This window comes from Apteryx rowi, unplaced genomic scaffold, assembly GCF_003343035.1.
Source record: "Apteryx rowi isolate R43461 unplaced genomic scaffold, aptRow1 scaffold_369, whole genome shotgun sequence".
NCBI lineage: Eukaryota > Metazoa > Chordata > Aves > Apterygiformes > Apterygidae > Apteryx > Apteryx rowi.
Genome location: NW_020450185.1, coordinates 194,038 through 209,499, shown reverse-complemented (window position 1 = coordinate 209,499; position 15,462 = coordinate 194,038). Strand labels below are relative to the sequence as shown.

The 15,462-nt window shown below is 41.3% G+C and overlaps 1 protein-coding gene across 7 annotated transcripts in view; it reads left to right on the top strand.

Moving 5' to 3' along the window:
* MICU1 (mitochondrial calcium uptake 1) overlaps window positions 1-15,462 on the top strand; it is a 132,760-nt gene that overhangs the window by 8,124 nt on the left and 109,174 nt on the right. For all 7 annotated transcript variants that reach the window (XR_003254803.1, XM_026073467.1, XM_026073463.1 and 4 more), the window contains one exon: window positions 12,292-12,453. Coding sequence is in view for 6 of the 7 variants with exons in the window: in XM_026073467.1 (XP_025929252.1) it covers window positions 12,293-12,453 (161 nt within the window). In the remaining variant the exon portion in view is untranslated. The remainder of the gene's footprint in view (window positions 1-12,291; window positions 12,454-15,462) is intronic.

Sequence of the window (15,462 nt, the reverse complement as noted above, 5' to 3'; positions counted from 1 at the left end):
AGCCTGAACACAGTAAAGCTGCTGGCTTCCCCTTGATGGCAAGACCACAGATGTGTTGGCTGAAGTTTTGGTGGGCTGTGAGGCAAAACTCCTCCATCGGCTTGAATCCACTGATGTGTATTTTGCCTTTCAGTTTGCACAAGCCATAGTTAGAGTGAGGGAGGTGGTGGAGGTTCCTGCTGAGATGCTGTTACGTGTTGGTGTCTTTGCTTCTGCCCTCAGCTGTCAAAAGCAAACGTGATGTTTGTTCCGGGCGAGTGTGCAGACACAAGGGTGCTATCTGATCACCTCAGCTACAGCCAAGTATTTGTTGCTGGCTTGTGAATGCTGAAAGGGAACTTCTCAGACAGCTCATGCTCTTGTAGAAACATAGGCTTACCAGTTCCCTTTTTTCTAAAAGGAGGTCTCTCTTACATTTGAATTTAATCAAATAACCAGTTGCTGGAAAAGCATCTGCAGCAGTTCAGACTTGCTTTTAACTTTGTGGGGTGCCGGTGCTCTTTTCCTGAATGCCCAAGCAATCACCATTTGGTAGATGCAGTGCAAATGTTGTAAATGTTTGGGTTTTTAGGTTTTTTGTCCAGTTTTGGTAAGACTTTTGTTAAAATTTGAATAAGTGGCATCGAAGTGTGGCTGTTGAGGCAGGAGTCAAGAGAGAAGTTTCCTAAATAAGCAAGTGTCTGTGGCTAGGTAGGGTGAGGTTTCTGTTTAGAAGACAGAGTTGGGAAGGGGGGAAGTGGTTGTGTGTTGATATTCAAATGGACATGCTCAGCGAGTTAACAAATCTCTTTGCTCAGCGTAGGAGAAAAGAGATAGAAATGGTACCACGTCAAATTCTGAGATGGTTCTCTGCCTGCCAACCTCAGCAAAGAAATTGCCCTTTTTCTTGAGCTGGACATGTATCTGCAGATAACTAAAGCCTGTTAAATCATTGCATTCACAACATAGTAAGGTTCTTGTTTTCTCCTCAGACTCCTTAGTTCTTCTCCTCCAACATTGTTTTATTCTGGAATACATGTTTATTCATTAACACCAGTTTGCTTAGAGCCAAGTAAACCATAAAGGTCTCTTAAATCTACTTTAGCAGCTCTGGGATTTTGTTTGTTGTTCTTCTAATGTTCACGAAGTTGGCTGGTAGCTTGAGAAAGGGCAGCAGCAGGGGCTTCAAAGAGCACCTTTTCATTTGGTGCAAGAATTAGGCATTTTCAGAAAAAAAGTGGAACGAATGGAAAAGCAAAACAAGCTCTTTTTATTATCATTTTGTAATGGCCTCTTGAAAAATGGTTCATTCGCAGGACTTCAGAGACTCCTTTGTAGCCCAGCTAGCTCCTTTTTGCCCTAGTGGGATGCCCAAGATGACTGCATTTGTGCAGGGTTCTTGTGTAGGGTTCTCTCCATCTTCTTCCCTCCCTCCCCCTTCCAACATCTGCTGTCTTGATCCAAATTGCCAGACTGTCTTCCATCGACACAAAACCAGGAAAAGCGAGATAAATCACGTTATTAAGAAACCATATTCATGCTGGTCATAACTTCCTAGAGAACGCGGGGAAAAGTGTTACACTCTGTGCCCCTGTGGCAACAGTTCTCTGACATCTTTGCTCCTTTGAATCTGTGTATATGCTTTTGCTTCTCTTCTGATGCCGGCTTTACTCTGCTGTGCCTGCTTCCGTGGCTGCTGGGATGTTTGCAAAGACAGCCTGATTATTTGACAATAGTTGCTTGGGAAAAAAAAAAAAGAGAATTTCAATTTTTCCTCGTAAAGGTAGAATTAGCTCATAAAACAAAGGCTTTGTCCATAAAAAGGCCAGGATAATTTTGTTACAGCTCTGCTTGTTAAGACCTGGTTCCTATTGAAATGCTGCTGAGGAGTTTGTCACTGCTGGGCTTAGTGTAGTCTTCTCTGCTTAGAAAAGCCCAAGGAGTGGGCTGCCTTTGAAAAGAGGAGAAACTTTTAACTGCAAAAAGTGGCATTTGGTTCTGTGGAAGATAATAGCTGTCCTTTAAAAAGCTGCTGTGCCTTACTGGAGACTGAACGTCTGAAGTATTAAGCAAATATTTTAACCTTGCTGAAGGTGCTATTTTCAGTGCCACGGTAACAGATACAATTGCTTTATAGTGTTCGCTTGCTCTTTAATTTTTCATTCATTTCTCAAAAGCTGCTGTTCTTGGTATCTGCATCCATTCATAAGTCCTCTAGTAACTGAGCTAGCAAGTTTGATTTGATTTTGCTATTTAGCTTGCCAGGCTATGCATCTTTTACCATTTTAATTGACGCCAAAGTCTTTATCCTAAATAGAACATAAATGTTTGAAGGCACCTCGGCAAAGATCTTTCCCTAGTGAATAAATGCTCCTGTCTCCCTTTCTAATATTATGGAAGGGAAGACCAAGACCAAGTTAGCTATTGAATTGTGCATTAGAAATAATCCTGTTGTAATTACTAATACTGCTTTATTAAAACTAAATTGAAGTCTTGTGTGCACAATGCATTGTCTTCTCTACTTAGCACTGAAAATCAGTGAAGTTGTTTGAAGGTTTTGTCAGTTTGAATCGAGGCTTTCTGTGTGAATGTGTTTGGGGTTCATGGCTCTTCTCAGTTCAGCACTGCTTGAGCCCAAGGGCTAAGCTCCTCTTGGATTAGTAAAAACTGGCATGAGTGACTTGTGTAGCTCAACGAGAAATGGGTATGTGTTCTGTATAATAACTAGTGTTTCAGAATAATCAGTAATTGATAACAGCAGACTACTTTAAAGCTGTAAGACCTGAGCTGGTATGGGGAGACATTAAAAAAATAGAGGGAGGGATGGAGCAACTGATAGTAGCAGAGAAGCTTAAATTGTACTTCATTTAAATATAGTTAATAGTAAGGATATTCGTATTAAGTCGAGGAAGACTACTTATGTATAAAAGCAATCGTTGACCCAACTGCATTCGAAGTTGGCTGTGTTTTTTGCTATTTTATTTTCACTTTAAATGTCTTGTAGTGCTAAATGGATCCATTTGGCATAATAAAACAACTCATGAGATGTGGATGGCATAAATAATGAAATCTTAATGGATATCACCCTGGTAAATCAGTATACTAGATGAGCCACATTAATGGCAAGGTGATTGCGAGATACCAAAACATGCTCTAATGCAATGTTAAACTGAAATTTTAAACATAAGTAAGGAAATACAATAGTATGATTTTAATAGCAACTGCATTCAGAGTAGGATGAAAGTTAATGTTACATCCTGGCTATATAAGGAGCGGCATTGATCAGCTTTGAGGGGAGGACAATTGATTGCTGGAGACAGTACAGGACCTCAAAGTTAAGAGTGTGCATTTGTGTGGTTCCCTGTCTAGTCCATATACTGTATCGTGTTTCATAAAATCAGACTTGACACGCAGGTCTATTTTTGAACAGGGCATGGGGGAAATTTTTCCCTGTCTCAGGAGAGATCTAGAGGTGTATTTCTCAGTGTCTTCAGGATTTCACAATCTTACTATCTTTTGGAAAATTTCAATCTTAGAAAACATACCTCTACCTCCAAAAGTAGAATATAAAGCCAGCTCCTTTCTTGTTTTGAGATAGGGCAGATTGTGGCATTCTCACCTAGAGGTTCCTAAATACGGGTTCCCAAATGAGCTTAGTTTTCTGTATTGGTCTTTCAAAATCTGTTTCTCTCTGTTACACCCATGGCCTTAGTGCCAATGCAACTGCAGGTGGATATTATGGAAGAGAATTAGCAGGAATGAAATACTCCTCCCTTCCCCAAGAAGAAAAAAGGAAAACCTCTTCACAGTCTATTGGGATCATGGTGACATTAAGGATTTTCTGTGTATCATTGCAAATCTAAAAACACCAAGAAGATGGTATGCTAAATCTTGAAGAGGAGATAATACAGCTTTGACTTGCAAAATACAAGATGTGGAAGGGAACTGCCAAAGCCTTGTTGCATGTTTTTTCCCACCGTGGCGCGGATGTGAGCTTCCTACTAGAAGAGTGCAAGTTACTCTGAAGTTTTGCAGGAAGGGAAGGGAGTGCGGGGATAGAACATTGAAAYGTGGGTGATAGGTTAAGGGGAATTCTTTTTATTTTTATTTATTAGTTCATGTTGAGAATTGAGATTCTTAGCGATAGGTGAACCCATACTGCGATGACAGTTAAAAACAAATTGCTAAGCTATGGCTTAGATTTGTGCTAAAGATGTGGCAGTGAATTATGGATTGATGCTTCACAGACCATCAGTCAACTTGCATTGTGCTCCAAAACAAATGCAGTTCCCCTCTCTGGTGAACTTAATGTGATCAAATACTACCCCAAGCTCCTATCTGGGAAGAAATTGCTTTTGATACTGATTTCATCTTCATTCTGAAAACTGATATACGTGTCTTAGTAAGTTAATAATGTAAGTAATGTGGGTAATCCTTCTCTGAAAATAGCACTAGGTAAGCTGAAAATCTGGAGTTGCAGCCTCTCTTGGGGGGTGGAGGGAAGGAACGGATCTGGAAGTCTCTGTAACTAGAAACCCTCTTGGTGCTATGTTTCGTGTCGGTGCACAAATCTCTCTTCATGGTCCTAGTTTGTAAATGGACAGAATGCAGAGAGAATTTGGGGGGAGCTGTCAAAATAAATAATTTGTTTCCTGGCTGTGATTTAGTACTCTGCAGGCTGACTCATTGGTAGGCATAAAATGCACCCGCACAAAGGGGCTGTGGAGAAATGTGCAGCTTGCACCTGCAGCTGAAATGAGAGAGCTTGTTAACTTTCCATAAAGTCAACCAAAACCCCTTTCAGCCTGAATGGCTTCACATATCACAAGTGTACCACTCTTTGTCTAATTTACCCGTTAAAATAAATACCATTCCCAATCTGGAAAACTGCAGACCTTGAATGTTTTGATGGGGTGAGTTGGGTGCTAAAAGGGGGAAAGGCAATCGGCACAGCCTGTTTGGAAGTAAATGCCAAGGCAGCTCTTCACTTGTCAAATCCGGATGCTGCCAGTATAAGGAAATTTCAGCCCGGAAGTGTGTGGAATTTGGTAGTGATGTGGATATCTCTCCGAAGGGACTGACAGAGAGAAGGGAGAGACTTAACCAGTTACCCCTTGCAAGTGTGTTCGTAGCTGTTTATCAAGGAGTCCCCTCTGTTTTAGGGCTGCATTTGAAGAGCAAATGGCATGAGTGTTGCGGAATTTACGATGTGCAGAATTCTGTATGTCATGCTGAAAGGCTCGTTTGGGAAGGGAGATTGGATTTAAGAATACCGTTGTTCAGAATTATATGGCTCTGGATAGTCTTTGAATTGCATGAGACTTCAGTGTCTTATTTTGTGGTGGTACTTGAAGACAGCTTTCTTCATTATACAGCTCCTGGAGATTTGTGAATTTTATTCTGGCGCTAACGTTTTTCTCCTCCACCTTTTTTGCCCTGGTTTAAATATCTCCAACTCATTTAAGTGTCTGAAGCTGTCACACTCATGTTGTGAATTTTGTGGTCTCAAGTAACTGTAAATGAGTTAAGATGCATGGTCCCTGACAAAAGCTGTGTTTTCTCCAGTGTCTATTGCTCAGCATGAGAAGAGCTTGAACCTGGTTTGCAGTTTCTTTTGGCAGCGTAATACAGTTCCACTGATCATTGTGACGTGTCTTGAATAAGAAGTTTGAAAAACAAAGGTAAAACTTTCTAAATAGTTGTTATCCTTGACCTCCTGGTCAGGGCCGCAACTGATGCTGAAAGAAGTAGAGGAAGCGATATGTATTATGTCCTCAGTAGTATATTTGGAAGCGTTTTTAGGACTTCTTTTTACTGCTCTAAGTTAGCTCTGCATTTCAGGGGATTTAAAATTTCTCACATGCTCGTGGGACGCAGTGTTACACCACGTGATGTGGAGCTATGTTAGTGATAATAGGCATTGCCTTCCTGGGTTGGAGGTGCTCTTTGTGTAGACTTTTGACTGTTCTCTTACAGCTTCTCAAACATTTGGCTTTACACTCGCTTCTCCAGAGTAGAGGAAGAATCGGTTAAAATGTTGTAGTGGCGGTAGGTTTGATGCTAAAAGTGATGAAGATGCAGGAAAGAAAAGCAATAAACACAGCCTAATTAGAAATAAATCCCAAGGCAACTCTTCACCAGTCGGATCCAAGTGCTCCCATGCCAGTTGCAGCTCTCTGGCTAACCAGTGTTACAAAATGCTCTGTAGTGCTTTCACTTAAGGCCGTAGTCCAGCAGCATGTCCACTGCTGCCTGCATGTGCTGGGCTTTAGGCAGATGAGTTGTCCTGTCTGTTCTCTGCCTAAGAGCATGGGGAGGGGCAGAAGGTGGCTGAGGTCATGCTTGGTCACTGAGAAATATCTCCGTATTAGGGCTGACAGTGAAACTTCTCCTGATTGCTTTGCCCTTTCCCTTGTGTCTAGGCTTTTCTTCCCGTTGGATTTATTTGTTGTCCTTTTCCTCTCCTTTCAATTTTTCATCCCCTCTTCCCAATAACCCTCTTGAGAAGATGGAAACATCTTGTTTCCAGGTCATTACCCTGAAATATTGTGCTATTAATTGCCAGGAGTTGGGGAGCCTTGCTGTGATTGCTGTTTTGATTGGTGTTCCTCTCTTGCTGAGTGCTTGGGAGGGCAGGGATGTGCGTGTCTGTTCTGCAGGGGATTGCATGGCAAATCCTTGCGGCTGAAGTTGCATTAGTCACTTCAGGTGGAACTTGCAAGTGGAGCCTTTTTCTTTAGCAGAGCCAAAGTTGTTCTGCCTTGTCATACCACTTTTCAGAATGTCACATGAAATCATTCTGTGGTCCACTGAATGGATCTGCTACCCTTTTACCACCTCTTTTAGTGAGGGAAAGTCTTTTCCCTTAGATCGCTCCATCTGAAACCATCTACCTGGTGAAACTTTGCCATGATGAGTCTTGGCCTTGGGTTCATGTCCCATAAACTATCCTGTGGTGTGGGTAACGTTTTTTGCACAGAGGCCATCCAATTGGAATGAAGATATTGGTGCTGATGGTCAGAAGGTGTTGGGTTCATATTTTACTAGTGATCCGTGCTGAGCTGGAACAAGACATGTCATGGCTGTAGCTACTTAATATGGAAAAGCAGTATATTTAGAAATGCATCTGAATGTTAAGCAGCTATGCACTTTACTGCTCCCTCTTTACTCTGTGGTGGCACTGGTCCCTTTTGTGGGACATAACTGACCGGCAGCATCCAGGATAGGAACAGGTTGGGAACTTTCCTACAGCAGCTGCTGTGACAGAGGGTGTCTCTGTATGCTCTGAAAATGTCCTAGCTTGGTTTAATAAGCATGTGGCTCCAGAAAGCTCATTCAACTCTTAATGACTGTCCCTGGCAATCTCCTGCAGAAGCTTTTATGCCTAGACAATGACTTTTAAATACAAATCTCTTTTTTTAAGAAGATCATACTGTATAAAAATATTTCTGATTTAAATTTACAACTGGCGTTCTGCGCTAATGCGTAAGCTTACCATGCCCCAGTAAAATTGTTCAAATGAAAATGTCCTGTGAACCCTGCTCTGATTAAAAATTGAAGACCCATCAACTTGTTCAGTTACTGCTCTTCCTCTCGCACGCTTGTGCCACTGAGGCCAGCTCAGACATCAAAAAGTTGTTACGTGTATTGCATCTTAAAAATGGAGAATACGTTGGGTTGTCAAAAAGGAGCACTTTTGGCTCTATGAGTTACCCAAGTTTGAAGAGGTCCTTCCTCTCCATGTTGGGCTAGTTAATGTTTTAAGTCATGGACCCGTCAAATTATTGGGGTGCTGGAAAAGTGGGAATAAATCTTCTTTTTCTTTTCCTTTCAGTATCTGAAAAATGTGTGTGAGGGATGAGATCTACCAACTCTTACAAGCATTGAAAAATTCAGAACTAGACTTCTGATGCTCTAGGTGCTTTTTTAGAAAAGAAGGCAGTACAAAAGCACCCCACCATAGGCATGTGGTGTCAATGACTCCGGTGAATTAAGTTCCTGCTTCTTGGTGGTGCTTCTTGGGTATAACAGGAGAATGTAACCTTTTTCTCTTTTATACCCCTCTGGAGTGCCTCTCTGAATTTTTTCCCTCATCACAGAACATTTTTGATGTGCCTGTTTCATGAATTAGAGAAGTTTAAACTTCTCTGTTTAGTCAGTTGTACTGCTGTACAACTTCAAGTACCCTTTTCATACCAAATTCCAGTAGCGAATACTGAACTTGAGCAGAAGGTTCAGGTAGCGTTGCTCATTGCCTCCAGCGAGCAATAACAGAAAGGTATCCCAAGGTCGCTTTGAATATAGGGCTGCTTTTGTAAAGAATAGGTACCTCCTAACTAGCAAAAAGTCTCAAATGTCATTTAAAAGTTGTGTTTCATTACAGAACAGTTTACTGGAGAGGATCATTGTTTGGGAAAATAAAATATACACGTAAAGCAAGAATGGAAATAGCTATTGAAATCACTTTCATTTCTTTTTTTAAAGCGACCTGTATGTCTTCAGTTTGAATGATACCTGTTGCAGCTTAGATCGGAAGTGGTATTTACTTAGTGGGTTTGTGGGTTTCCCATGTGTCAAAGATGCTAACACTTATAATGTGAAATTACAAATATAGGAAGGTCTGAGCTGTTGCAGCTTCTCGGATGTGTATACCCATCCATGAGTTCTTTCTGAGCAGCTCATATTTAATGGCGGAGCGGACGATAACAAGACTTCATTTTAAAATCTTCAAATCTGTAGTTGACTCTTTTGCTAGAAAAAAAAATGTAGTCTTGTAAATCTAGTCTTGTGGCACAAATAAATGTGGATATGTCATTCTTTTCTGAAAAAAATCTATTTCTATTGTTCAAGGATATTAATTCAACCTGCTACTTAGCAAGGATTTAGGATGACACTGGCTTATCTCTTAGTAAAAATTTGATCTATATATTCCTTGTAGCAGTAATCTATTGAACAGGTTATATTTGAAGATCATTGCTATTTTATGTTTGGTCCTTATTTCCAGTTCTTTGGGGTTAAGGTTTTTTTCTCTGAGCTACTTCCTTGCATCTATACAACAAATCACTTATTGCATTAAATCATACAGAAATTGTGAGGCTGTTTCATACTGTGAGCTATAATCACATTACTTCTTGTCAGTTTTATACCTTACCCTGGTTTTATTCTTTATCTCACTGCCGTTGGTGTTAGGCTTTTTGTTGCCTCAGTTTGGGCAAGATGCTTATTTTTAATCTTTTCAAAATGAACACCAGCTTTCTCAAGTGATCTTGACTTAAACGTCTGAGGCTTTTAACAAAACATATCAAATATCGTGGCACTTCTGATTTAAAAAATCATGAGAGTTAGTAAAATTGCAGATGGGAAGTGTGGAAAATTTAGCTGCCAAAGTGGTGATTTTCTGTTCTAAGATAAGCACACTCTTTATTTTAGAATTGTTATGGGAACTGCCTGCTTTCAGCTCCATTGCACGGTTGCTACCAAGTGAGCACTGTGGTGTGCTTTTGGGTGAATACTACAGCATTATCAAGAACGGAGATTATTTGGATAAGGAGGATAATTTATTGTTTCTTAGGGCTCAGACTGGGAGTACATTTATGCAGGGCTATAGCCAAGTCTGAAATGTTGTAGAATCTTTCCGAGCTCAAGAGCAATCGCTGTGGGGTTGATTTTCATTTTGACTGATTAAATAATACTGGCAACACTTTCCTTATCCATTACATCTTATGCACATAAAGCTGTAATGAGGAAGGGAAACCCAAATAAAGGCCACATTAGCTTCTCAGTGAAAATAACGCTTGCAAATTTTCTTTGCATATGTAACAAATTCATCCCTAGAGGAGAAGTGGGAACATCAGGTTTGTGTTGGATGGAAAAAACTTTAAATGTAAAAAGAGCTATTTTTCATATTAAAATCTACTGTTGTTCTAAGCAGGAGAGGATTGGAGAATCAGCAGTGTTGGCTGGCTGTATTTCATTAAAACTTTAAGCATATTTATCTTTAAAGGAATAAACAAAATGCTAATGCGACATGCAAAGTTAGCTTTTGATATGTGTGCAAATGAATATCAAATCAGTGCCATTCAAATTCAATAGCTGTGAGAAGTAGAGGACATTATGATAGTTTGCCATAAACTCGGGTAACAAAGGAGAGTGGAGCAGAGGACGTTGGAATAAACCGTGTGTTTTGAGCCACCGCTTGCTGACCTGGGATGCTAGGAGACAACAGCCGAATGCTGCATTGCTGACTTCTCAGAAATGGTATTCAAAGCAGCTGATAAGTTCTTCTTTATATCCACATTCAATTTAAACTTAATTTATATTTGATTTCAATTCAGTCCTCTTTCAATCCAAAATGAAGGATTCTGTCTGCACTTGTGGGTGCTGTAAGGTGTCTTTTTAGGTTTTCATTGATGTAAGTTTAGCCTGCTTACTGAAAAGCTTCAGAAAAACCTGATGGTGAACAAAATGAGAAGCTTTTTGAGGTGAGATGAAAATAAAAACTGTCCAGGCAGATAACTGCTAAAGGAAATGGGGGCATATAAATTCAAGTAGGTAGTTCATTATTATTATTATTTTCCCCAAACATGATAAAGGCAGATTCCCATGGGAATGAGCAGTACCTGAGCCTCCCTAGCAAGCGTTACTCTAGAAACCTTTCCAAGAGGGTGACGCGGTGGGAGCATGGCCTCGTGGTTTGTCTGTCTGCCCCTGGTGATCCGTCGGAAGAGCCCGGCAGAGCAAGCAGCCCCAGGGAGATGAGATGGGGGATTGGGTGCACGGTGAAGAGCAGTGTTTCCACTCTCCGTCCCAGGCCACCCTTGCCTTAGCTGTCTGGTGCTCCTGCTGCCTTGCCCCATCTCCCATGTCCCAAGGCTCTGCAAAAGCTTTAGCTCTGACGTGGTTAGTGCAAAATCATGAGCAAAGCCCTTATGGCTGCTTTTCCTCCCCATACCGCGCTTGTCTTGTTTGTGCTGTGAAGTCTTTAGACACATCTCTACTGCCTCATGTGTCAGCAGCTGTTGAGCATCCTAAATTATCTGCTGAATATTTTGTTTCTTCCCTCCCTCCTCTTCTCTTCTCCTGCCTAAGTTCACGTTGCCAATTCATGTTATGCTATCCTGAGCTGTATGTTGTTTTAATTGGTGGGAAAGTACACTCAACTGTTTATAGCTTAAATGGGATAATACAGCAATACATGTGCAAAATGGTCCCAAGATTCTTGTTATTGGGCATTAATGGTTTCGTAAAAGCACGTGGTGGCATCTTGTGTTGCAAAAGCAAATAGAAGCCAATAAACATAACTTATTTTTGGTCTTCAGTGGTTGTTTATTCACTGGATGGGAATAGTTGAATAGAACAGCTAGAATTCCTAAGAAAGGATGGGTAGCAGAGGGAAAGAGGCTACTGCTCTCCACTTCCCATTTTCTGTTGAGCACAAGAATTCTTTCCTCTCTTTTACCATTCTGCTCCCAAAATGTTATGCTTTTTCATGCTCTGTTACGCACAAGTTGACCCTGAGAATGTTGATCAGAAGATTGAATTTGCAACAGTTGGGAATACAACCTGTTTTCACTAAAAGAAGCAGCACTTCTTCCTTTTTAAAAGGAAGATTTACTCCTTAACGTTCAATTTTCTGAGCTATCAAAATTACTTTGTCTTCTGTAGCTTGTGTGTGTTATCAGGTAACACTTTCACAGTTCGAATTCCTCCACTGTAATAATGTTTAGATTTGTAGCTTTGGTTTCATATTTGTCTCTGTACTGTTGCCTGTGTGACAGGGTATGGATTGTATTTTAAAAGTTTGGACATCCTGAAACTTGCCTGCTACTTGAAGCTGGGTATAAATGTTTTTCTCAAGACTAGCTTAAAAAATGTTTTAATGTTCGGGCTTTCTTAGGGAAATTTAAAGTGACTAAATGACTGTTTTTGTTTTGCATCTTATTTTGGTTTAATTTGACTTCTAAAATCTAGCTCTGTCTTTTCCTCTGGAAAAAAACTTACTCGTTTGCTGTACTTGTAACATCTGCTTGCATCTTTTAGGCCATGGCACTTGAGAACTGTGCAAATGTTTTCTCCTAATAAAGCATTTTGAGGAAAGGTATGAAGAAAAAATTAAAAAATGCCGTAAGAGCAAATGAGCAAGTAGCTAGGAAGTGACAGCAAGGTGTGCCAGCCAGGTGTGCGCTAATAAGTAATATTTGTAAGTTATTATTTACTGGACTGGTTATATTCTTATTTCAGAGCAAATAAACATCTGTGACAGTTATTTTGTGTTTTGTGCTACTTTAGTAAAATCTTTCTCTTATTTGACAGAATGCTTCGCCTTCGACTCCTTCCCATTGCAGCAGGGCTGTCTGCTGTCTCCCGGCGCTACCATGGGACGACACATCACCCCGGGACCCGGCGGAGGCTTGTGGTGGCAGCTTTCCTAGGGACGACTGCAGTGACAGCAAGCGCTAGATTCCTTTGGCAGAGGTAACACTTCTTTTATTTCTTGCCCAAGACCTCACACTGCTTTGGTCCTCTGGAAAGTACCTGCAGATATGTTGAAGGATCTGCCGGAGACTTTGGAAGGTGTTGCTGCTTTTCCTGCTTCTGCCGGGTGGGAGGTACAGGAATGGCTGCTGAACGGCTGCCGAAGCTCCCTGCGGAGCCTCTTGCAGTCACAGAGGTGCGAGAAGGCCCAGGGCTGAAGAGCTGCCCTTGGTGGCTGTGCTGAGGCAGCCTGTTTGCAGGTGGTGGGGTTTGCTGCCTGGCTCCCCATGCTCTGCCATTTTGCGGGTCTGCGGCGCTGTGCAAACTCAGTCTGTTTACTTGACTAAGCTGGACAAAAATGTAGTGTTTTCAGCTCCTGGAAGAGCTGCTAGGGAAAGCATGTGTAGTCAGTGGATCTTACATTGTCTGTCTTTGTACTTTGCTGACTGCTTCACATATAAAATCTAGCAGGGGAGCAGAAGGGGACAATCTACCTTTCAGTGGTAAGATAGCTGCAGGCAAGGTTTTGTGTTTTTTTTTTTTTTTTACTTTTTTTCTTTCTTTTTAGACCCAGAGTTTATGAGCATACCTCCTCATGAGTCATGAAGCTCAAAGCTTCTTTCCATAGCTGTGAGGAGAAAGGCCATATTTCTGTTTGCCTTAGAAACCCTTGCTGAACTCTGGGGCTGTGCCATGTTTGCAATAAATGAAGGAATCCTTTCACTTCCCTTGAAACGGGAAAGCAGCATGGCACCAGCAGCAGCACTCGAGCCCAGGGCTGCAATTACAAAGGGTCTGAAGGCAAAGGCACCTCTGAAAAATGTGTCTTATTTCATTCCCGATGTTTTGGAGGTGGCTTCTTGCTGGCTCACTTCCAGATCAGTAGGCACACCTGCCTCCTCCCCAGAGTTGCAGTGAATTCTGCGAGCAGACTTGGAATTTCTTGTTTATTCACTGCTAGCCTAGCCTGTTTTGTGGCTTGCAGGCTCTAGTTTTAATATGAATGGGAGGAAAAAGATGCTAATTGTTCTGGCTATTCCTAGAATTGCCAAGACTGTTTTCTGTTAAAAGGTGCTACCCAGTCCTAAGAAGAACACCATGATCTGGTACATCTCTTCTGATGCTACGTTTTGCTAATAAACTACACTTACCTTGCGCCGCTCTGCCTGCAGGGCCTGAATGCACAGCACTGCACCTCGGGGGAGACGGGGCGCCACAGGCGTGCAGTGATGGCCGAGACTCCTTCCCAGGCGGGGAAGCGAGCGCTTTTTTCCATTTAAAACATCCTCAACATGATGGTAAAGTAGGTAGAACATAATGTCCTAGGTAAAGCGCTCTCAAAGACACCCGGGTTACTCTTCCTCTTGCAAAAGAATAACCTGTGCTTTTAAAAATACCAGATTGTTAGTTGTTAGCTTTACATTTTTTCAGAAGGAGGGTGCTTCCTGCCACAGAGAGCTGCTAATGGTATGCTGAGTGCTGGGTCAATAGTGATGGGAGGGAATCATTAGCTCCTGTTCTTGCAGTACTTGGCTGGTCCTTAAAGGCTCCTCAGAGCTGTGACCAGGCTTGACCTTGCTCCGCTTAGAGTGCGGATAAAATCAGATAAAGGAGATGAGCAGTACCTTTGCAGTGGGGTGATCTGTGATCTCCTGAATCCTAATCAATCTGGAGAGACTGATTTGCTCAGACTTTTTTTTTCTTGCACAGTCTCCTTTTTTTTTCTTTTTAAATTTGTAAAGCACTAAATAGGATTGTACAGCCTTGGAAGTATTCCTTTCTTATATCAGCTCTTAAGTAATTGCAATGTGCATAGCTGTGAAATAAAAGTACCTTTAGGCTTATGATATTCATTTAATTGCTTGACTTACAACTGTTAAAGAGGAGGAGCAAAACTGATGTTTGGTGTAGAAAGTACTTCCTACTGACACTTACTTGTAGAAGTTCTAAACAGACTTTCAAATAAGCATTCTAGCATTGTGTTTAAATAAATGAGAGATGAGGAACTGCAAATTTTCTTTCTTTCACAATATATAAACTGGGTGATTAGGGGAGTTTAAAAATAAGTGTAGGTGAATGCTGAATGCTTGCAATGACATCCTGAGTTATTCAGTCGCTTTACAGCAAGTAGCGCTACATATAATGAATTAGTTATAAAAGGTAAATGACTTTATGTAATACATCCAGCCAGGGCCTGGGGATCAAATAAGCCAAGTGTCACTGAAAATGCAATTTGTATACTTCAGAGAGAAATGTGGGCATGCAGCTGTTTAAGAATGTCCATATGTACTCTTAGGAGTAAGAGGTTTTGATTTCAATAAATGTTGCAGCGGTATCTAAATGGGATCCAGGTTAAGGAGATTCTTTATGTAAACAGATCTGTTAGTGCAGTTAGTCTACAGATGACATACAGTGCTTGTTTTCCTTCAATTAGTTAAGCAAATGTGCTTTTGTTGTTACATGAAACCTTGCTGGGCTGCACAGTTAGTCTCCTGAGGGGATCTATATTTAAGTATGGCTCTCTTGCCGTTGCAAAGAGTTCCCTTCCCTTTGGTTGTGGGTGATGCTCGGGAGCAATGTGTGGCTGCTAATATTCTCCTTAACCTTGTGTGATCTGTTACTGAAGCTGAGGCACTTCGTTGCCCTTTGAATAAGGAACCACGTTAGCGATGCTCTTTAGGAGGCTGTCACTGAAGCTTCCTTTTAAGATGACTTTTGCGTGATGTCTCCCTCTTCTTCCTCCCTCCCCCCCCCCCTTAATTCTTTTTCTTTAAAGTTATGGTGTTAAAAATGTAATAGGGCAAATCAGGAAGCGGTTGAAAAATCTTATGCTTCTTGGGCTAGCGGAAAGCTAGGTAAGTAGGAAATGATGCCCTGTTAGAGGGAGAGTAGTAAAAAAAGGAAAGAAAGGATTATCTGACTGGTATTTCTTTCTGCATAGAGCTTTGTGTAAATGCCCTAAATCTTGTCAGTCAGCATGGGGAAAGCACTGCCTCTCACTTAAGGAAG